We start from the raw sequence: 23,252 nt of genomic DNA on the forward strand, positions 1-23,252 counted from the left end.
GTCGTCTGAATTATCATGATCAAGGGACTTGAAATGAATGAATGAATGAATGAATGAATGAATGAATGAATGCCGTGTGCAACTTGCAGGAAAAGATATCGACGGTGTCTGCAAGCCAATTACAAAACAAAGAACGATGGCCAGATCATTCGCCGCCCTCTTCAGAAAGCGGCTTTTAAGCCTCTTCCGGAGCTGGGATCTCTTCATAGCGTTTTTCCTGGTGCCACTGTCTCTGCTGGTCCTTTTTACGTGGAGCTCCTCAACGGCGCGCTTAAGCCGTCGGTTGGCCGAGAGCCATGAAGGGAGCCTCGACATCCTAATAAACATGGGCGCCCATTTCCCGGAATCCACCACGGTGGTTGGCGAGTCACCGGCCACCAACGTAAGTCAAAACCTGCGGGTACTCGTGGAATCTCAAGGCGGCCGCGTGGTCACCGTAAAAGACGTGCGAAAAGATCTCAACGAAGTTATCGAGGAGGACTTCTCAAGCTACATCAACGATCACGCCATGATCGTCGAGTTCAAGCTGAAAACGTGAGTATATTGATTCGATTTATTCGGTTACAGTACTTTTTCTTTTTTTCGAATGGGGCTGCCCTAAGACATAGTAAGGAAAAACTTGGAAAAAGAAAATTACAATTATTAATGCGAGCCTGCATGATGCAGGAAGCCTAATAAGGCTCTGTAAGGCTCTTGTCTTGTGCGGGGCCAAGTGGCATCTAACTTGACAAAGCCTTTCATATTACAGTGCTGTACTTGCCTCTGGGCTTGTTCGATCATGATGATTACGGTGCAAAAGGGAAATAACGACGAAACAATGCAGTGAACGTCGTTTCCAAGTAGGAAGGAGTACGCTTTCATACGGTTTTTAGCGTAGGTACACTGACTTGAGCTATAGCTCGTATGGTTTCGCACAGCGCGAACAAAATACAAGCGCACAAGTTTGCACAGGACGACCAAACAACGCCACAGGGAAGACGCACAAGGAAAAACCGCGCAAACGCTGCTCAACAACTCAGTCATTTATTCAGGAATTTATACGCACAAGCGTGCGCTTGACAAAACACGGACGTTAAATCCCAGCATCGTACACCTTGCATGCGCGTCATCTGTGTTCGAGAAGCTTTGATATACTTCCTAATCGTGTTAGGGAAGCTTTGCTTCATATATATAGCCATTCTGCTTTTTAAAATACGCCGTGAGGTAAGGATAGCGTACTTTTAAACCAAAAAGGTGATAGCCATGCACGCGCAGCATCCGTTACACAATTAGGACATCGCAACAGCAGTTCTGAAACATTGGATACGAGTGCGCAGGATTGCATTTATTTATTTATTCGTTGTTTATCAATTTATTCACGACACATGCTTACAATTCTCAGGGGCATTGCAGAAAGAAATGGTTATATATGTGCAAAAGTTTTCAAAAATGCACGACTATCAACAAATCCGAGGCTGTGAATGGGAAAGTTTAATGTCTACTTGAACGCCGTTGAGCGGTCCTTCGAGTTAACGCCTCGAGGGCAAGCGAACGCGTTCAGGCTTGGCTAAGCCCAGTAGGTAAGACACTTGGCTCATATATAGGCTCGAAGCTCACTACCGCCAACGTTTTAGAGCCCAGCTCCTCGGTGCCCGTTCGTGCGTTGGGCGTCGGCATCCCACAGCGTAACCGAGGCAACGAGCACAGCGGGGGGTGAAAGACGGCGAGCGCGAGGATGAGTGCAGGAGGAGGAGAGTATGGCGAAAGGGTGAGGAGGAAGGCGGAGTGCCGCATGGGACGTGCTCCACGGCGGCGACCAGGCATGCGACGAGCGCGTCCACCGATGGAATACAGACCTTTTCATGTGGCGAGGAAGAAGGGGCACGCGGCGAGCCTTTCCTCCTCTCTGGCTTTTGCGAGCCTGCGGGGCACCGCTAGAGTGTGGTGCTGTCGCGTGCTGCGGAACGATTTGGAGATGTAAAGCTCGTTCACCGTGAAATATATGTGATGTCAGTTGATACAAGGTCGTCGCGGAACGACTGTGTAACCGCTTCGGTGCAGCAGTAATTGCAATATGCGGAAATGTTTTTTTGGGTGCGCAAACAAGCGGCATGGCATCATCAGCCACGGTGTGCGGAAGTGTTGTGACTCTTGGCTGTATCGGTTTTGACTCGACGAAGGCAACTCGCGTCTTTGAATTGCCAGAGTGAATTGTAAAATGTTCTCTTTATCTGATCGCTTGGCATGAGAATTAAAGCAAAAAAATTGCCCGCCAATCCACCCTGTGAAGGTGGTTGGAAAGCGAAGCTTTTTACGCCACCCTCACGGTGACTGCGGTGCACTTGATATTTCACACACTACAACGTAACTTTAACCACGGCCTTTATTATTATTTACTTCACAACAATGTTCACTACTGCTTTATGATCGGTGTGATATACTCTACTAGACTACCCCATAGTGGGGTAGTCTAGAAAATGAACCGAAGCAGTTACTAGGCTGGAAGGCTTTCGAATGACGTCAACCCTCTTTCAAGCAGCTGCATAAGCTTTGCAACAGCTGCAATCTAATCTTACGGACCGCGTCGAGCCTGTTTCCGTTGTTTGCCCGCAGCCCTTATCATCCATCATGTTGGCTCATCACTTTGAAGCTTGTTTTTGTGGTTTTTCTTGCGAAAACGAGCGCTTAGTTGTACGCGGAATGCCTGCATTCAAGTAAGCTATACTGCTATACCTGCAATTGTTAGCGGTTCGTCGGGATCGTTTTTTGATTACAACGACGGACACGACAGAACCCTTAAAGTACATGTTCGCGTAATGCCAACGCAATGCCACCCCAAAAGATCAAAGTGCCAATCGCTATAAGGCATCGTTCTCGCGCATTTCAAGTGTAGTTCACTTCAAATGAGAAGGCTATGTCTTTGCTAGCCTCCTGTAGGAGGCCGATGTGGCTACTCTATACAGCGACCACTGCTGTTGGTAAAAGAGCACGATATACATATAACCTTTGTGCTTCGGCATTGCCTTCTTGCCTTGTAAAGCAGTAATCTCCCAAGCGAATGGCATCGAAGAAATTGGTGACTATTTGTGAGGATACAACTTCTGTAAGACGGGTGTGTGCATCGTAGAGGACGGGACGAACAACCCCGGAGAAAAAAGTATCGGTTGTCGTCCTCATCTCGCGCGAGCAAAGATAAAAGAAACGAACGCACATGTGATTCAACAGCGCGCTGAGCGGTGAAGTCGCGACAAGTGGAGGTTAGTTCGCGCGGGCCTTTTCTGTATCTGTATGCCGGTGGCAAAATCATTCGAAAATCTGCAGAGCGCTCTACAACGCGGTCGTACCCTGTGTTAAATTTTTTTTCTCGTATGGACAAACCTGCTTAGACCTACTTTGCTAAGGTGTGTAGAGATTCCAGTGAATAAATGTCCTTAATAAATGCTCCATCTGCATGCTTAGGCTAACGTGTCAAAGCGCTTTCTCCAATTTTTTTTCAGTACTACTAAAATACGAATTGTGCTATCAGCGTGCTGTATTCGCAGAAGCTACCTTCACTTGGTAATATTTCTTTGTCTTGAAAAATAATCAGAGCAGAATGGGGGCAGCAAAAGCCTGAAGGTATTTTTCATTCGACTTGCAAAATTATTTTTTTAGTCGCTAAAATGCTTAAAATGCTTACAACGCTCGAAGTGCGTTCTATATACAACAGTGCCCTCCCATCAAATTCAAAAAGAAGTAGTTTGATTCATATAGGCTAATAAGGCATTCACGGTCCTAAATAATTATTCGTAAGGGGGGAAGCGATGCCTTTGAGCGCTGCTTATTAATGCGAAGCTGAGGTGCGAAAAAAAAATAGACAAAGGAATTTTTCTTTTTTTTTGTATTTAGGTGCAACCGGCTTTTTATACGCATTGCAACAAACAAATGGACACTGGGCAGGAATTTGGAAAACGGCTTCCCCGTTGGCTGTGGTTTACAATGCAGATTACATTTCATTAACTAATCTTTTTGTATATTGTAAAAAAAAAGACAAGCTGACCTTCTTGCCGGTGTTACCATGAATCCCTTGCTTCGCATATACCAGCGAACAGCGGCGTGAGAACACCACACATCTCGGATAAAAGCAGAAACTATGCGTTTGTTTTTGTACATACAAAGCTATACACGGTATTTTTTAGCTACACCAAACTTAAAATTTTTTCGGGCATTTTCCTAACCCTTGATTTAAATTACTTTATGAGGCGGCTATTACTTCTGCGATGAATCGAAATGCTTATTCGAATAATTAACCTAATTAGGCCAATTATCTTTTAGGTATTTATTTTCCAACATATATTTCAATCTACGAATTGTAGCTAGTCAGTATGCAAGGCTTATCAACTTAGAATGAATTCTCAGGACTACGCCAGTTTCTAGGTAGTACTTTTAAAGGGTCTGAAGAAATGCATTAGGCGTTCCAGTTACTTTTATGTTTCAATGCATAAAACCGCGTTTTCTTGAAAATGTAACTCGAATGCCAATGCTAAGGAAAAAAAAAACACCCTATATTATTGTCGAGCGAGCAGTTTCGCTTTGCCATGCCCTAGACGAGATGGCGGATGGCAATTTTCTGCAAGTCGATAAGATGGCGCTTGACATTTTTAATGTCCCTTATTTCGTGCAATCCACAGAAACATATCTCGATGCCTATGCTTTTTCTAACCACATGCGACGAAAACACTCGCGGAAGCGGATACACGTCGCAGACGCCGCGTTTTGGACAGCCACATATCTGAACTTGCGTCCGCGCAGCATACGAATGATGCCCAACCCTACGAGCGCCATCGCAAGTCCCGTGGTCGTCAACCTGGTGGACACGGCACGGCTGCGAGCTCTGACGGCGCAGCCGACGGCGCTGATCAACGTCACCATCACGTACCTGGAAACGACGAGCATAGGAGGTCTTGTGGGCGCTTTGGTCTCGCGCGTCCTGTCCTGGTTCAACTGGGCCATGACGCTGGCCATGACCTACTCGCTGGCCTTCGCCGCGTACGCCTCGTTTCCGGTGGCCGAGCGGTTGAGCGGAGCCCGAGACGTGCAGCTGATGACGGGCATCTCGGGGGCCGAGTTCATCTTCGCCCACTTCGTCTTCGATTTCCTTCACCACGTTCTCTTCAGCGTGCTATGGTGCGCCGTCCACTACGCTTTCAGCTCCTACTCACTAAGCACAGCCGGTACGTGGTGTGCTCACTTGGCGAACTTTTTCTGGACGGCGCGCGCAGCGTTAGATGCGGTGTGGGCTCGCCGAGAGGCCCCGGCAGTGTATTTTACATGCGGGGGCAGGAGCCGGGGCTCCATGCACCTACATCAACTTTTTTCTTTATTGTGAAACCAAGGCGCAATTTGCTCTATCACTAAAATAATAATCGTAATAATAATAATTTATTATTAATTTATTATTTTAATAATAATGTATTAGTTGCTGGTAACCTTTGATGGGTCAAGCTGCCATTATGACCAGTTTTACTCCGGGCCCCAACTATCATATATGACGAGGTGGCCATAATAATAATAATAATAATAATAATAATAATAATAATAATAATAATAATAATAATAATAATAATAATAATAATAATAATAATAATAATAATAATAATAATAATAATAATAATAATAATAATCTTTATTATAATCAATCAATTTGTACATATCATTGTGCGAGGTCTGCCGAAGCCTTCCGTGGGCTTGTATGGCAGAAACCTACATGCGGACCTACATGAAACCTACATAATAATAATAATAATAATAATAATAATAATAATAATAATAATAATAATAATAATAATAATAATAATAATAATAATAATAATAATACCTTATTGGAAAAGGACACATGGTGGGCATAGCGAAACCCAGCACCTAGCATCATGGTGGATTAATATAGTGGGTATGCCGGGCGGTTATGGTGGTTAGCTTTCGTACTGGGTGGGTGGTGGGGAGCAGGCATGCCGGGTGGTTTCATGGTGGGTCGCGGGTAGTGAGCATGCCGGATGGAGGCTATAGTGAGCGTCGGGCAAACAGGGTTGTGGGAATGGCGGCCATGTTAGCTTGTATCGATCCCGGTTGTTCTTGTACGGTATTTAGAGATTGACCTCAATGCAGATCAAGCAATTCCACATGCTCAACATTACATTGTTATAAATTCATGGCTAGGACTATGATACCGAGTAAAAGCATCGCTGATGAAGAAGACCTTAGGGAATAGAACCTTTGTGGTAACAGCCAAAGCTAGATGCCATGTGAAATCATTAGGATTGTCACTTTGCATTTGATGGTTAATGTGTGGCTAGCGCATGTTATGCTATATAGAAACCAGTGTGGAACAAGATTGTGTGCGCATACTAAGTAGAGAAATGTTGTGATATAGCTTATGGCACAGGCTGTGTCATGAGATTCTGCATCTTACTGCTAAAGGGGATGAAATTAATCGGCTTCAGAGACTCCTTCTGTAACTAGCGATGAAGTTAGAAGGGCCTTGAAAGACATGACCAAGGAAAAAGCTGCTGTAGAAGATGGAATAACAGTCGATTTATTCAAAGATGTAGGCGATATAATGCTTGAAAAGCTTGCGGCCCATTATATGCAATACCTCACGACTTCAAGTGTACCAGAAAGCTGGAAAAACGCCAACATTATACTCATCCATAAGAAGGGAGACGTTAAAGAATTGAAGAATTATAGACCCATTAGCTTGCTTTCAGTATTGTATAAATTATCCACCAAGATAATTTCCAATAGAATCAGGGCAACACTTGAATTCAGCTAACCAAGAGAACAGGCTGGCTTCAGGAAGGGAGATTCTACGATGAGTCATATCCATGTCATCAACCAGGTAATAGAGAAATCTGTGGAGTTCAATCAACCTCTCTATATGGCTTTCATAGATAATGAAAAAGCATTTGATTGAGTAGAGATACCAGCAGTCATAGAGGCATTGCGTAATCAAAGAGTACAGGATGCATACGTGAACATCTGGGCAAATATCTACTCGGAATGCACAGCAACCTTGGTTCTCCTCAAGAAAAGTAGAAGGATACCTATCAAGAAAGGGGTCAGGCAACGAGACATAATCTCTCCAATGATATTCACTGCATGCTTAGAAGTATTCAAGCTCTTAGAATGGGAAGGCTTGGAGTGAGGATCAACAGCGAATATCTCACCAAGCTTCGGTTGACAGATGACATTGTCCTATTCAGCAACAATGGGGACGAATTACAGCACATGATTCAGGACCTTAACCAAGAAAGTGTAGGAGTGTGATTGAAGATTATTATGCACAAGACAAAGATAATGGTAAATAGCGTGGCAAGAAAACAAGAATTCAGGATCGCCAGTCAGCCTCTAGAGTCTGTGAAGGAGTACGTTTATCTACCGTAAAATTCCGAGCAAGCGCCCCCCCTCGAGCAAGTCGAAATTACCGGCAAAGTTAGGGGGGGCGCTATCCCGGAACGGCACCAAAATTCAAGATGGCCACGACAAAATTTTCCCGCCAAAAAAAAAAAAAAGAGCGCAGTTGGAATAGCATTAAAATTTTATGGAACATGAACTTTATTAAGCCAAAGATTTGTTAGCGGTGTTTATCACTCTCAACACCACCGTTACTCAAAACCACCAAAAGAACTACAGAAAGCGCATCGACGCTGCACCGGCGCGTCGCCGCGACCGGCGACGCGAACATTGGTTATGCAGCTTCTATTCCAGGCAAAATTATGTCCGCGAGAGTAAAGTGACGCGTAATGTTCACTTTATTAAAAACCATGTCCACGGTGAAACGTTTAGCACTAATGAGAGTTCCGATACAAGTGAAGCTCAGCTGCAGTGCATGGCTACCGACGGCGGACAGCGAACCGCGGCTCGGCCATGCTCGCATCGCAGCTGGTGGCGCCGCAAATATCAGCATGTTTTCTTGATCGTGTGAAATTATTGCGAGGAGAGGGTAAAGCAGCAACGAAGGTAACAAAAATTGCTGCTTGGGAGCGTCGGCGGTTCGTACTGAAGCGCTGTTTGCTACAGATTCGAAGTGAACTGAAAAAGGCCTAGCGACGATATCGGTGGCGAGTGATTAGCAGCGGTGAAGCTGCCGACGATGCCAGAGCGTAGCCGCGACCACTCCTGAGTCACCGAGTGGTCACGTCGCTGTGCCTCAGGGAACTCCTTTGTGCCGTGCGAGAGGCAGATCTCGCCGTCGGCCGGCGGTCCGTGAACTACAGACCGCCAGCCGCAGTTCGCCCCGATGCATTCGCGTGCCCACTGGGGCGCCCGGGTACGACCATGATTCGATGAAATGGCTCATCCGGGCGCCCGATGCGCACCGGTGCGATTTGCCGAATTTGCCATCATTTTCGTGGACTGGATGTGGCAGGCCAGTGCTGGTTCGGAGCGGGGGGGGGGGGGGGGGGGGGGGGGCTCTTGCACGGGTGGGGGCACTTGCTCGGAATTTTACGGTAGGTCAATTACCCACAGGGAACCCTGATCACGAGAAAAAAATTCACAGAAGAATAAAATTGGGTTGAAGTGCATGCGGCAGGCATTGCCAAATCCTAACTGGGAGCTTACCACTATCGTTGAAAAGAAAAGTCTACAATGATTGCATTCTACCGGTGCTAAAATAAGGGGCAGAAACTTGGAGGTTAAGAAAAAACTCGAGAACAAGTTAAGGACCACAGAAAGAGCGATGGAACGAAAAATGTTAGGCGTAACGCTAAGAGACAGGAATAGAGCGGTGTGGATCAGAGAATAAACAGGGATAGCCAATATTCTAGTTGACATTAAACTGAAAAAATGGAGCTGGGAAGGCCATGTAATGCGTAGGATGGATAACCGGTGGACCGTTAGAATAACAGAATGGATACCAAGAGAAGGGAAGCGCAGTCGAGGACGGCAGGAAACTAGGTGAGGTGATGAAGTCAGGAAATTTGCAGGCGCAAGTTGGAATCAGCTACCGCAAGACAGGGGTAATTGGAGATCACAGGGAGAGGCCTTCGTCCTGCAGGTGACATAAATATAAGATAATGGTGATGATAAAATAAATCGGGCAGCACAATTTTGGACCAAATCGAGAGAAGTAATTAAATAACCTTGGTAGAGGCTCCAAATGGGCGAAGCATATTCAAGTTTGTGCCTAACGAAGGTTTCGAAGGCGATTTTCCTAGTTTCTGGGGGGGGAGGCAACAGACTTAGTGTTATTTTTAAGCAACCTGGCGACCCTGAGGTATCAGTTACAATATTCGAGATATGCTCCGACCATGTCAGTTTACTGTTAATGAAGATGCCTAGGCAATGGTAAGAGCTAGCATGTGATAAAGCTGTAGAATTAAGGGAATACTGAAAGATCAGATGAGTTTTTTTTACGTGAAACGACCATGCATTTGCGCTTTGAGGCAATAGGCTCCATCAACCAGCGCAAGCACCACGTTTCGATTAGGTTTAGGTCGCGTTGTAGTAATGATTGATCACTACTGTTTAAGATTTGACGATTTACAACACAATCATTCGCAAAGAGGCGAATAGATGACGTTAGTTCAGATGGCAAGTGATTTATGAAGATAAGAAAGAGAAGCGGGCCAAGAACTGATTCCTGAGGGACGCCGGATACTACTTGTGCTGCTGTTGAAAGCTTACCGCCAATGACTGTGAACTGAGATCGTGCTGTTAGAAAGATTTTGATCCATGACAAGATAAGCGGGTCAATATTAAGACACGTGAGTTCAGCCATGAGACGCCGATGAGCTATGCGATCAAATGCCTTGGAAAAATCAATGTAAATGACATCGGTCTGAAAAGACAAATCCACGTTCAAGTTCAGGTGTGTAGTGAATTCGAATAATTGTGTTTCACATGATAACCCGGGGCGAAAGCCGTGCTGCTTGGGGAGAAAGAAAGAATTATTAACGAGATGAATGGTGACGTTGGAATATATGATGTGTTCCATTAGTTTGCATGAAACGCATGTCAGCCATACAGGCCGATAATTCGACGGGTCTGAGCGGTTGCCCTTCTTGAAAACCGGGGTTACTTTCACAGTCTTCCAGTCGTGCGGAATTTTACCTTCTAAAAGAGTCTGCAGAAAAAATATCTGCAAGATGAAACTCTACACGTCCTTTGTAATTTTAAGGAACTTTGCAGGAATATTGTCACGACCTGGAGCACTCGAAATGTTTTATTTGTGAATTAACTGGCAAGAGTGAATCTTCTCGATTTGCTTTCAAGCGGGGTGATTATGTTGGCTTTAACGATTTCGTGTGCGCCACCGATCGGTCGCTAGTCGCAGATAAAATAAATTTCGATGACCAAATAGGTCACTTTACGAAGCTTGTTTTGAGCAGTATGCGCAAATACATTCCTCAGTATAGTCCTGAACACTCTAAATATCCCCACCGGTTCTCATCCGAACTTATCACTGCCCTTAAGTATAAATATCGCGCGCACCGTAAATCCAAAAGTCCTGTGCTTATTCAGTAGAGAGAAGAATGCGTTTTTTCCCGAACACTCTGCAAACGCCTTTATAAGCGGTATCATAACTCGTATATTGCATTCTCGAAGAGAGACTTCGACTGGCCGTCGGAATTTTGGAAGTATATCCGCAAGCGCTCTAGTAATCGCTGAGAGTGTTTTCGCCTGCTCGACTCTAGAGGAGTAGAAGTCAAAGCCGTCGCGGATTGTTTTGCTGCCCATTTCTCTTCCTTATATAAACCTTCAGGTTTCCACACTGGTGTCAGTCGGCAGCACACAACGGCTCCTACATCTAATCCTGTGTTTTTGATGAAAAGCTGATCAGCGAATGCCTTAAGCGCTTGAAGCCTTCATTATCCTGCGGCACTGATGGCAGCCCCTCCGATATTTTAGAAGCTTACGGCAGTATATTTGCCCAGTATTGACATCTATATTTATTAACTCTCTGAATACTTCCACTTTCTCTCGCATGTGGAAAACTGCTCATGCTTTTCCTGTATTTAAGTCTGGCTGTAAAACCGATGTCTCAAATTATCGCCCAATTTCTCTTCTATGTGCCACGTCTAAGATTTTTGAGCTTGCTCTTCACGACATATTGTCTTTTAATGTGAAGAACGCATTCATCCCGAATGAGCATGGCTTCCTCTCCGGCCGATCCACTGTCAGAAATCTCACAAGTTTCATGACTCATATCTCCTCGCCTGTACTCCCAAGGGGACAAGTTGACACCATATATAGTGACCTCTGCAAAGCTTTTGATGTGGTCAGCCACTCACGGCTTCTGATCAAACACGCTTTGGTGTTGAATCATCGATTGTAAATCTCTCGCGGAGTTATCTTATTGATAGATCATGTTATGTCAACGGCAATGGCCAAACGTCTCCTTACGTGGCAACTAGCGGCGACCCTCAGGGACTAATCCGTTTAAAAATTTTTAATAATGACGTTCTTTCTGCGATTCGGCAGTCTTCATTCCTTCTATAGGCCGATGACACAAATATTTTTAAGTTCTTTCTGCGATTCGGCAGTCTTCATTCCTTCTATAGGCCGATGACACAAATATTTTTAAGGCAATTCACACTGTTGATGACTGTCGCATCCTGCAGTCTGACCTGCTTTCTTTTTCTAAGTGGTGCACAGATAATACCCTAACCTTGAAGGCTGTTCAGACCAAAGTCATGACTCTCACCCGCGAACCTGCAAGCACTTCTTCTCCTTATTCGGTAGTAGATTCTGTACCATTGTGTAGGGTCCGTCAGATCAATGACCTCGGTGTACTTTTTGATACAACCTTAAACTTTTCAGCTCACACTAAACGCGTTACAATGCGGAGTATGTGCACTCATGGCTCTGTTTGCAGACTATCGAGAGAATTCAATTCTCCTACACCTTTCCGCAAGTTGTACACAACAATCTGTACTCCTCAACTCGAATCCGCGTCGGTCGTCTGGAAAGGCATCTCTAGATCCATCAGTGACATTATAGATCGGGCACAGAAAACTTTTCTAAGCCTACATAATCACCGCTTTGCTAGCACGGACGCTGGACCTTGCTCTAGCACTGTCGGGTTATTGTCATTGCTCTTACTTCGCTGCCGACGTATTCGTGCTGACCTTCTGTTTGATTGCGATAGCAGTTATATGGACACTCCAAGCGGATTTCTGCCATCGGCGTCGTGGTCGCCGTCGCCGTGAGGTTCCGTATAAAGTCCAACGGCGATAAAATCGTCGCCGCGCGCCGTATGCTGTATGTGCGAGAGAAAGCGTGCGAGGGATGTGCGCTTTCACGGGTAGTGAACGCACGGCTGTGAGAAAACGCGACTTCTTCCGCCGCGCAAAAGGCCTAGGGGGAAGTGAGGGAGGGAGGGGAGGCGACTTTAACTGCGGCACCAACTGCGTATCTTGGGACCGAGCGCAAAGGGAACGGGTACGCGAAAGGAGCAAAGCGGGAAGGCAGCGCGGAAGGGAGGGGTTGCGGCTTCTGCTCTGCCAGCAACTGCGCACCTGTACTTTGCGCGGCGCCGGGCGGTCACGCGCAGCAAATCTTGAAAGCGATCTGCAACACGGCTCCTGCCTTTGTATGCGCTGGCGTTTCGCCGCTCAGTTTCCGTTGAAGCGATAGACCGCACGAACCTTCGCTCGCTGCTGCTGGTGCGCTTGATCACGCGAGCGTTTTGACAGCGATTGTGCGCGGATTGAGTGTGATCTATTCATGTTTGCTTGTGCGCACTGCCACTATGCTTGTTAATTCAGTTATAATCAAATGTGTCCAACTTTATACAGCCGATAAAACTACTATTCTTACTCCGTATAGCTCTCTAACAATTTGCTATCGCAATTGATGCTTCGCCTTTCGGGCCAAACTGTGTCTTTTCTTTTCACGGTATCCTCAGGTGCCCTGAACTCCTCAGTTGTATCATGTTTCGTATTCCGCCGAAGATCACCAGAGAACTGACTTTTCCATGTTGCTGCCCGTCACCACCAACACTCAACGATCCACAGAATAGTCTTTATAACGCCCACTTTCATGACCTTGATATTTTTCACAACTCACTCTCATTATTCTGTGCTAAGCTTTGCGTTGCTGTCTCTTAGTTTCACATATTGTTCAACTTCCCTTCTCCTCTTTTTTCTTATGTATGCATTTTGCTCCTTGTTGTACGCACACTTTCTTTTCAAGACTGTTATTTTTTAATCAATATTTTTTACTGATATTCCCCTGCTGTATTTCTTTTTTTTATGTACACGTGCGCCAGCACTTCTACCTCGTGGTTTTCCCTGTTGTGAGCTTTGCGTTGTTGTGAGCCCTTAGTTTCAGATATTGTCCAACTTCCTTTCTCCTCCTTTTTCTTATGTATGTATTTTGCGTCGTGTATGCACACTTTTCAAGATGTTTATTTTTTCATCATTGTGTTCTTTTGTTTGCTGATATTCTCCTGCTGTATTTCCTTTTCTATGTGTACGTGTGTCACCTCTACTCGGGAGCAGGAGGGTTGCACACAGACGTTACCCTCGAAGGAGGAGAGATACGACTGGCAGCACAGCAAACGAGGATTTAATATGTACAAGAACGGGAAAAGTATAAGGCACAAAAAACTAAAAGCATAATTTACCAAAAATGTTCACTCAGTATTAAACCCGAAACCCAGAATAAATACAAAACCACCAGAAAATACTCTATCTCGGTTTCGGAGCCTAGCTCCGACCTAAAGTCTCTAAATCAGTCCTAGCCCTGACTCGCATCAAAGTCTGGCCACCCTAAAATCGGCCTAACTGCGTCGCAACGTAGAAATGCGGGTTCTTACGGACCGTCTGTTTGCAGCTCTTCTCGTTGAGTCCACGTCGTATTCGTCCGAAGTGTTGCGGGTGCCGTAAGTGCCGATGACTCGCGGTTCCGTTGTCCTGACCGAGTACGTGGCCGGTGCACCGGTAGTCACCACTGACGTGTCAGCTCCTCGCTTAGGCTTTACGAAGCGTTCTTCGCCCTCCGTCAATCTGCATGGCGACCGGGTGTCACGGTGATTATCGGTTGATCGGGCTCGGCCGAGGAAGTGGAGTTCTTGCGAAGAAGACCGGAACCACCGTGAGCAGCAGCAGCCGGTCCCTGGAGCTTCGCCCGGACGTCTCCGAGGTCTACAGCCACGCCTGGGCCTTGCCAGCGTCACGAGCTTCGTGGCCGGGCTCTCCGGACTCCCATCGTCAGAGCATAGCTGACGAAGCGACCTTCCAGTCCAAGAGCCACGTCGATAATGCTGCTCAGCCCCGCTTCTGCCTCGACCACACCTCGGGTCACGCGCCTGGCGCGCTCGTGCAGTTTGGAACGCTCGGTTCCCTTCGTCGTCTTCTTTTCTCGCCGTAGGCGGCGTCTTACATGTGACAACGTGCGCCAGCACTTAGACCTCATGGTTGTTCCTGGGCATGATAAATAAATGATTGATTGATGACTGTTATTGTAGAGGGCTGAGCCCTCAGGTTTCCCTTACATTGAGCCCCGCCACCCAACGCATGTCTTGCTGTAACATTTAACCTTACGAAGCACAGCGTGTCTCAATCTCAATATCTACCTTGACTTTGACACCTAAAAGTGCTAATTAAAGGGACCTTAAGCAGAAAGCTAAATTGAGTTGGTTTAGTAAATTGCGCTTCTACAAAGCCAAGAAAGTCACTGGTGCTGCAAGAGGAGGTCGATAAGCTGCAAAATAGTGAATATGATGATAGATGATGATGACGAGCTTCGTGCCACGGTTTTACGCCGTTAATATACGTTGCATGCTGTTTTCCTTCCTTAGGCCTCTTTCTGCTCGCTTTCCTGTCCTCGGGGCCTCTAGCCATTGGTTTTGGATACCTGACGGCAGAAACCACGGAGACGGCGGGCTCTGGAGTGGGTCGGATTTTTATGACGTTCTTCATTGGAGGTAAGCAGCAAAACGATGTGCAGGTTGCTGGTGACATTTAACAACACAGCCTCTGAAGCCTCGATAACTAATGTTGAAATCAATTGCGGTTAAACCTTTTAGCGAGTCAACTTGTGTGCAAGCGTAGAGGCAAAACAAGGAACTGCGTTGCGGCGGCTGCTACGTACCATCAATATAAATTAAAACGCGAACAACAATAAAAATTAACTGATCAGAACGCTGATGACGTGTCATTACATGGCAGCGAAATGTTATTATCTTTCTTGTCGGCTCCTAAATGTTCTGCATTTGCATATGCGCGCATTTTGAAGCCTGAATGAAGCCACTGTTGCAAATGTAGATAACATTTTGAAACCCAACAACGCCTCACAGTGACTTTCAACTAGTTCGCGTTTCAATTTGCCTAATGGTACGCGCGATAAATGCTTGCATTCGTCATTGCAACGATTCAAATAGCGACGGCTTCCACTGAGTTGGGTGATCCACACTGTAATCTAAATAACACTATTAAGGGTGCACGAGGGCGTAAATTGGTCCATAACTCATGCCCTCTTACCCAAAAGGGTGCAAGGGTGTGAGGTGTAAACAGATATACACCCTTATACACGTTTAATGGTGTATAATAGATTACAGTGCAGCTATCATGCACCAACATTGCGTATGAAACCGAATTGACATGGCTAGCAAGAACTTAAAGAAACCTATATTGTAGTTATTAAAATTATATGCAATGCCTAATTGAATCAGGCTTTCATTTTTTACATTCATGACAAATGTCAAGCTTGTGGTGTAGAACACAATAAAGATTTCAATGGTTGGCGGTGTGCTTTATTTAGGGTGGCTTTTCTTAACGTTTCAAAAAAAACTGTACTAAATATTTGAGAAAGGTTGACTTCTTTGTCCCGCTTGCATGCCGACTCAGAGAACTTTCGCTTTTACAAATGTGGCGCAATAGCGTCGACAACCTGTAGTTGACTGCTGAGACATCTAATAGATTTCCTTCCGAATAGTTATTTTTCTGCACAGTATTTAAGAAAAGGTGTCTAATAGTTGGCAGGAAATCTGTATAAATTCCGCAAGTGTTGTGCTGCAAATATAACGATTGTTGCTGTAAAGTAAAAAAAAAAGGTGCTTTATAAACGCTTATCTATTGACATACCACCTGCATAAGAGTACAACATACATACACACACATATATATATATATATATATATATATATAGTAACATGATATGCCAATGAGCCAAGCGTATTTAGAAAGATGAGCAGCACAAGTTATTTACAATACATCCGATCTGTTACACGGGATACAGGAAATTCTGGCAACATTCTCTGGATATCTTGAGGTAGAGAAAGGACGCGCAAAAAAAGAGGGGAGGGAGAAAGAAAGACGCCGAAAAGAAAGAAAAACAAAAGTAAAAAGAAAACAGAAAATAAAAAGGCATGAGGGAGAGAGCCGAGGTCCAAAGAGATTGCGTGTTGGCAACGGGGTTATTCGCACAAAGCGATACCACCGGATACAAACATGAGTTACCATGCCGTGAATGTGCTTGAACAACAAGTCACCGTTCCGTCTCGCTCCAGCGTAATGATTTCCGTCGGTACCAAAGTGCCTGCAGACATGGAGGGCGTCGTCGAGGGCGATCATCATTTACTGCTCGACCGTGAAATTTGCGTCGCTAGAGGTACGTATAGCGGAGCTACGTGAAGAGTGATGCTCACAAACTTCAGCCACGAATACAAGCACATTAACAAAGGCGCCACGGTGCCTACATCGACGAAATAGTACAAGCCAGCAGTGCTTTCGCCTTCACGAATTCTAGCACACCTGCAACAACGACTGTAGTACCTGAACCAGCTTTCGACGTCAGTCATAACCTTCCCAGGCATAAGAAAGAACAGCAAAAAGCCCCGCTCCTGCAATACAAGGACTGCATCTCGTTGTCGTCAAAAACTCGACAAACCCCTGTCGCCAAGCACCGCATCATAACCGGCGATTATGTCCGCCCACTCCGTCAGAGCCCATACTGAGTTTCGGTGCGCTAACGCGAGAACATAAGGGAACAAGTCGATGAAATGCTACGCGACGACATCATCCAGCCGTCCAAGAGTCCGTAGGCGTCCCCCGTGGTGTTAGTGAAGGAGGATGGAACCCTACGTTTCTGCGTTGATTATCGTCGCCTCAAGATAATCACTAAGAAGGGCGTATACCCTCTCCCACGGATAGACTACGCCTTGGATCGACTCTACAAAGCAAAGTATTTTTCGTCGATGACCTCAAAACCGGCTACTGGCCAAATCGATGTCGACGAGAGGGACCGAGAGAAGACTGCCTTTATTACACCAGACGGACTGTTCGAGTTCAAGGTCATGCCGTTTGGCCTTTGCTCGGACCCTTTGACTTTCCAACGCGTCATGCATACAGTACTGCCAGGATTGAAGTGGCAGACTTTCCTCGTCTACTTGGACGACGTCGTTATGTTTGCTTAAAGCTTCGAGGAACACCTCCGCCGCCTTGAAACAATTCTTGAAGCAATCAAGACCTCCGTACACACGTTTAAGCCAGAAAAGTGCCGCTTCGCATACGAGGAGCTCTTGTTTCTGGGCCACGTCATCTTCAAATCTGGACTGCGCCCTGACACGAAAAACTGCGGTCATAACTGACTTTCCTCCGCCCGCCGACATGAAGGCAGTGCGTAGATTTCTTGGTCTGTGCGCCTATTACAGGCGCTTCGTCAAGGACTTTTCACGGATCGCCGAGTCATTGACGTACTCCACGAAGGCCGTCGTCGAGTTCAAGTGGGAGACGCCGCAAGTCGAAGCATTTGGAGAACTGCCTGCAATCACCGCCAATACTTGCGCATTTCGACGAAAACGCCGGTACCCAAGTCCACACCGATGCAAGCAGCGTAGGACTCGGCGCCGTGCTTGTGCAGAGGACGGAGGGACTAGAAAGGGTTGTAAGTTACGCTAGCCGGTCGCTGTCGAAGGCGGAAGCAAATTATTCCACAACAGAAAATGAGTGCCTCGCCATCATCTGGGCTACATTAATGTTTCGCCCCTACCTCTATGGCAGGTCCTTCAAAGTTGTGAGCGACAACCACGCCTTCTGTTGGCTAGCTGACTTGAAGGATCCGTCAGATCGCCTCGCACGATGGAGTCGCAGACTTCAGGCATTCTACACAACCGTCGTTTACGAGTCCAGGCGAAAGCACTCTGATGCCGACTGCTTGTCTCGCGCCCTCGTCGAACCCCCGCCACAGGACGACCAGGATGACGACACTTTCTTGGAACCAATCAGTGCCGACGAATTTGCCGAACAACGAGCCGACCCGGAACTAAAGAGCCTTGTAGACTACCTGGAAGGCAAGACCGTCATTGTGCCGAAGGTGTTCAGGCGAGGATTGACGTCGTTTTTCTTGCAAAATGACATTTCTTAAAGAACTTACTGCCACTCCGAGCCAACTACCTCCTCGTGGTACGCTCAGCATTGCGCCCAAAGGCTCGGCAAGCTCTCCATGACGACCCAACGGCTGGACACCTTGGCTTTTCCCGCACGCTCGCGAGGATGCAGGAAAAATACTACTGGACTCGCCTCACTGCCGACGTCGCCAATTACGTAAACACATGCCGACTCCGACGCAGAGCACCGCCGACAAGACCAGCCGGGCTTCTACAACCAATCGAACCCCTTCGCCGACCGTTCCAGCAGATCGGGATGGACTTAGTGGGGCCTTTCCCGACGTTGACGTCCGAGAATAAAAGGATCGTCGTAGCTACGGACTACCCCACCCGCTACGCCGAAACAAAAGCCTTGCCCAAAGGCAGTGCCGCCGAGGTAGCCCGATTCTTCGTTGAGAAGATCCTCCTGCGTCACTGCGCCCCAGAAGTCTACATCACCGATAGAGGCACGGCCCTTACAGTGGAACTAACTCAAGCCATCCTGCGATACAGCCAGACAAGAATGGCGTCACCGAGCGCCTAAATAAGACCATCGCCGACATGCTGACAATGTACATCGACGTCCAGCACAAGACGTGGGATGCCATCCTTACGTACGTGTCCTTCACATACAACACGGCCGTGCAAGAAACCACGCACATGCTGCCGTTCAACCTGGTTTACGGAAGGAACCGCGCAACGACGCTTGACGCCATGCTACCGGACGTCACCGACGAAGACAATCTCGACGTTGCCACCTATACTTGCAGCGTGCCAAAGAAGGCGGACAGCTCGCCCGCCTGCGCATAAAGAACCAACAGAGGACCGACAGCCGGCACTATAATATTCGACGACGATACGTCGAGTACCAGCCCGGCGACCGTGTTTGGGTCTGGACTCCGATACGCCGACGAGGACTTAGCGAGAAACTGTTACGTCGCTATTTTGAACCATATAAGATCAACCGACGTATTGGCGCACTGGACTATGAGGGTGGGCCAGGCGGCATTTCGCGATCACAGCGGCACCGCGCAAGTTATGAAGTCATTCACGTGGTGCGTCTTAAGCCTTTCTGCTCCCAGTGATGAACTTAGGTACTTTGTTGCTTTGCTATAGTTTTTTTTTCTTTATTACGCGTGGTTTTGTTCTCACTTTCGTGTTTGTAGCATCGGGACGATGCTTCTTAAAAGGGCCCTGAACCACTTTTTATCGAAGTGGAGAAACATTTGAAGTAAAAATATGCTATTTCAGAATCACTTTGCCGCAAAAAATACTTCAATGCGTTCAGCAGAAGCGCAGTTATCGGCAAACACGGCCTCCATTGTGCTCCCCTTCCTCCTCCAAAGCCTTGCACTGCGAAGGCTACGCGGAGACGTCACCGTGGCGCGCACTTCAAATTTCCGATTTGGTGCCTATGCCGAGCTAAACTTAGTAAGCCAAACGCGGCTGTCCTCAGAGAGCCGCAGTGCGCCTAGCCACTGGACTCGTGGCGGCACCTCGCGGCGGCCGCGCTGTAGCCAACCACAGCGACCAATAGCAGCCGCGTATTGGAGTGCGCTTTATTACGAAATAAAGCACACGGAAAAGAGCGAGGGTCATGGTGTTTTTGAAACGAGAACGTTTGAGAAAAAGGTGACTTTGCGTTCCGCTTGCGAGCTCCACGGACCGCGTACGACAGCAGAACTTGGCTGAGATGTTGCGTATGCTACCCCCGGAATATGTTATTTCACCAAGCCCGAGGGGTGGTTTAGGGCCCCTTTTAGGGTAGGGTATTGATACGTGACATGTTTATCTTTTAGCGGTGACCGTTTTCACCGGCTAACAAATGTTAAACGTTATCGCTAGGCGCAGGACGCGCCTGCATGTATCGTAAGTTTCTTGCACGTTATCGATGCTTCTATCCGTTGTCTGTTGTCACCGACGCTTATGTAATCTGATTGTATGAGCGACGCGAATTGTCTAGTACTTTCTGGAAGATACGCGGGAACCAGGGAATACTCTGGAACTTTCGATGACTCATGTATAAAAGCGGACGCGTTTCGCCGCTGATCCAATTTCAACGATCGCCGACTGTGTTCGCCGCTATCGTTGTGCTTCGAGTGTAGCTTGCTTTTGTGGGCACAGGTCCGCCCCCCCCCCCCCCAAAAAAAAAAAAAAAAACAGTTTCGTCATACACAATTTTACGACTGTTTTCTTCACTTTCACTGTTACGTGACACTATGAAAGACCACTGTACTTAGTGGAGAAACGAGCAGTCATGGAGGCATTGCGTAGTCAAGAGGTACAAGAACCACACGTGATTTGCAAATATCTAAAACGACTTTACTAATACCTTAATTCTGCAACATAGTGAAAGATACCTATCAAGAAAAAGCGGTCAGGTAAGGAGATACAACATTAAAGACGATAGTCTTTCTTGGGCTACCTAAACGTGAAAAACTTATTCTGTCGCTCTATTCTACCGCCCGGCTTAAACCAACCAAGCTACTAGCACTGGTGGCACCGGGTCATACACGTCAACATTATACAGCGCAAAGGAAACCTCAGGCCTATTTGAGGCAAAATATATGTACATAACCATGATACGCAGCGTTTATTTAATTAGGAAGGCGCATAGGACTGGTTTTTACGTTCGTAAATGGAACATCAACGCGTTAGAATAGTGTGAAATAGACGCTACGCGTTAAAAACAAGCCGACTGAAGCCGCGGCTCTGTAGCCGGCTTTAAGCCAACAGTAATAAAAGGTCCCAACAGATGGCGCGAGAGCAGGGCGAACGTGGAAAACCTTAATTGAATTCAGCAAAACCTCTATTGCATCCGTCATGGGAGGAGTGAGAGGGGAGGGGAAGAGCGTGAGGGGTCAAGCAACAACTCGCCACGCGTGCCGAAACTGCTACCGAGTCGTATGTCTCCTACATTCAGGACGCCCTCGCCCTCTGTCATAAAATCGACACGTCCATGCTACAGGCGGGCAAGGTTGGGCACATTATCAAAGGCATCGCGGAAGACGCATTCAACCTTCCGGTCTTCAGAAACCTATCGACTGTCGACGCCATCATGAAGGAATGCCGCTGTTCAGAGCATGTGAAGAGCCGCCGTATACACAATCAGTTTACACGGCTTCCAAATGCTGCAGCGACCGTCCCCACCCAACTTATCAAGCTAGCTTGCCACCACCAAGTGAAAATGTGACCCGCACTGTGCACCGCGAACTCGAAGCAGTGTTTCCTGCCTCAACAGACGTCTTGAAAGAACACTGCTGAGACGATATCGCTGATCCAATCCATGGTTCGCCAGGAAATCGTTTATATGGGTCTCTCCAGCGCCTGGTCCTTGAGTCGTCCTGACACCGGCCCTGCTCCTATGTCTCGGTCCTATCGCAGTCCACCTTACAGTGCCCGTTATCCTTACAGTGACTGGAATCCATCAGACTGGCGTACACCTGATGCCACGCCGATCTGTTACTGCTGCGGCCGATTCTGTCACGTTTCTTGTCACTGCCGTAGCCGTTGGCCGTCCCCGCCTCGAAACACTTTCTGGAATTCAAGTTCGCCCCGCAGTTCTTCACCCCGTCGCTTCTACGACGCTTCCGACGCCACTATCTCTACTCGCCTCAACGTCACCAGCCACGTCCGCCCCAGCTTCACCGCTCGCCCTCACTGACCTACCCTGGACCATCCCAGCCTGAAAACTCGGCAATGCGGCACCTCGAGGTGGTGCTGCACTGTCGGATTCGCCGCAAAATCCTCCTTTGACGCTGTTTACGAGACATAATCTTCTTGACGTCTAAGTTGATGGCACACCTGTCACAGCACTCATAGATACCGGAACGCACATATCGATTATGACCAGCCACCTTCACCGTCATTTAAAGAAAATTGCTACGCCTGCCTTCACTCGGATCGTACGAATCGTCGATGGCCGCACGGTGGCCGCGGTCGGACTGTGTACTGCACGTGTGAGCATTTCCGGCCGCCATACTGTCGTCCTTTTCACTGGGCTTGACCAATGCCCCCATAACCTCATACTAGGCCTACACTTCCTCTCTGCCCATTCAGCGCTCATCGATTGTTCCTCAAGTACTGTGCGTCTTGACCTGCCTTTGCTGGACTATCCTCCGACACCACACGAAATTCGCCTAGGACCGACGGAATTTATTCACGGTTCCACCAGAGGTCTTGACATACATCGAAATGTCGCCTTCTACGCCAGTTCCGATGGTGATTACATTCTCCACTCCTATAACTGCCATCGTTCTCCGCCATAACGTTACTGTCCTGCATACAATACTGAGGGTCACAGATAATCGCACGTATCTCCCTGTGGTGGATTTCGGGCTCACACATCAAATTCTGCCTAAAGATGTCACCCTGGCTATGATCACTGCTTTAGAAGTTCACTGCGTTGAGACTTTTGCCGTCGACGCTTCCTGTGCACCTTTCCGGTCTGCCAATTGTACTGACCACGACATTAGGAAAATGATCGCCTCGAATCTCACACCTGTGGAGGCTGAACAGCTCTGCAGTTTATTGCTTTCGTACAAGGACATATTCAACCTGAAAAACCGTCCTTTAGGCCAGGCGTCACTCGTCAAACACCATATACATACAGGCGATAATCCTCCCATCCATCGGCGACCCTACCCAGTTTCAGCTTCGGAGCGCCAAGTCATCAAAACGGAAGTAGACAAGATGCTCGCGAAAGACATCATTGAGCCGTGCTCAAGATCCCTGGGCGTCACCTGTTGTGCTGGTCAAAAAGAAGGACGTCACATGGAGATTCTGCGTCGACTACCGGCACCTGAACCACATCACGAAGAGGACGTCTACCCACTAACTCGTATAGATGATGCCCTTGATTGCCTATACGAGGCACAGTATTTTTCGTCCATCTACCTATGGTTCGGATATTGGCAAATCGCTG

At 47.2% G+C, this 23,252-nt stretch overlaps 1 protein-coding gene across 1 annotated transcript in view; it reads left to right on the plus strand.

The window, feature by feature from the left end:
- Nucleotides 1-23,252, plus strand: part of LOC119432487 (ATP-binding cassette sub-family A member 17) — a gene marked incomplete at its 3' end in the record, with an annotated part of 143,240 nt that overhangs the window by 66,504 nt on the left and 53,484 nt on the right. The window contains exons 11-12 of the mRNA XM_049658261.1: nucleotides 90-534; nucleotides 4,771-5,145. Coding sequence (XP_049514218.1) covers nucleotides 90-534; nucleotides 4,771-5,145 — 820 coding nt within the window. The remainder of the gene's footprint in view (nucleotides 1-89; nucleotides 535-4,770; nucleotides 5,146-23,252) is intronic.

Source organism: Dermacentor silvarum, chromosome 11, assembly GCF_013339745.2.
Source record: "Dermacentor silvarum isolate Dsil-2018 chromosome 11, BIME_Dsil_1.4, whole genome shotgun sequence".
Classification (NCBI taxonomy): domain Eukaryota; kingdom Metazoa; phylum Arthropoda; class Arachnida; order Ixodida; family Ixodidae; genus Dermacentor; species Dermacentor silvarum.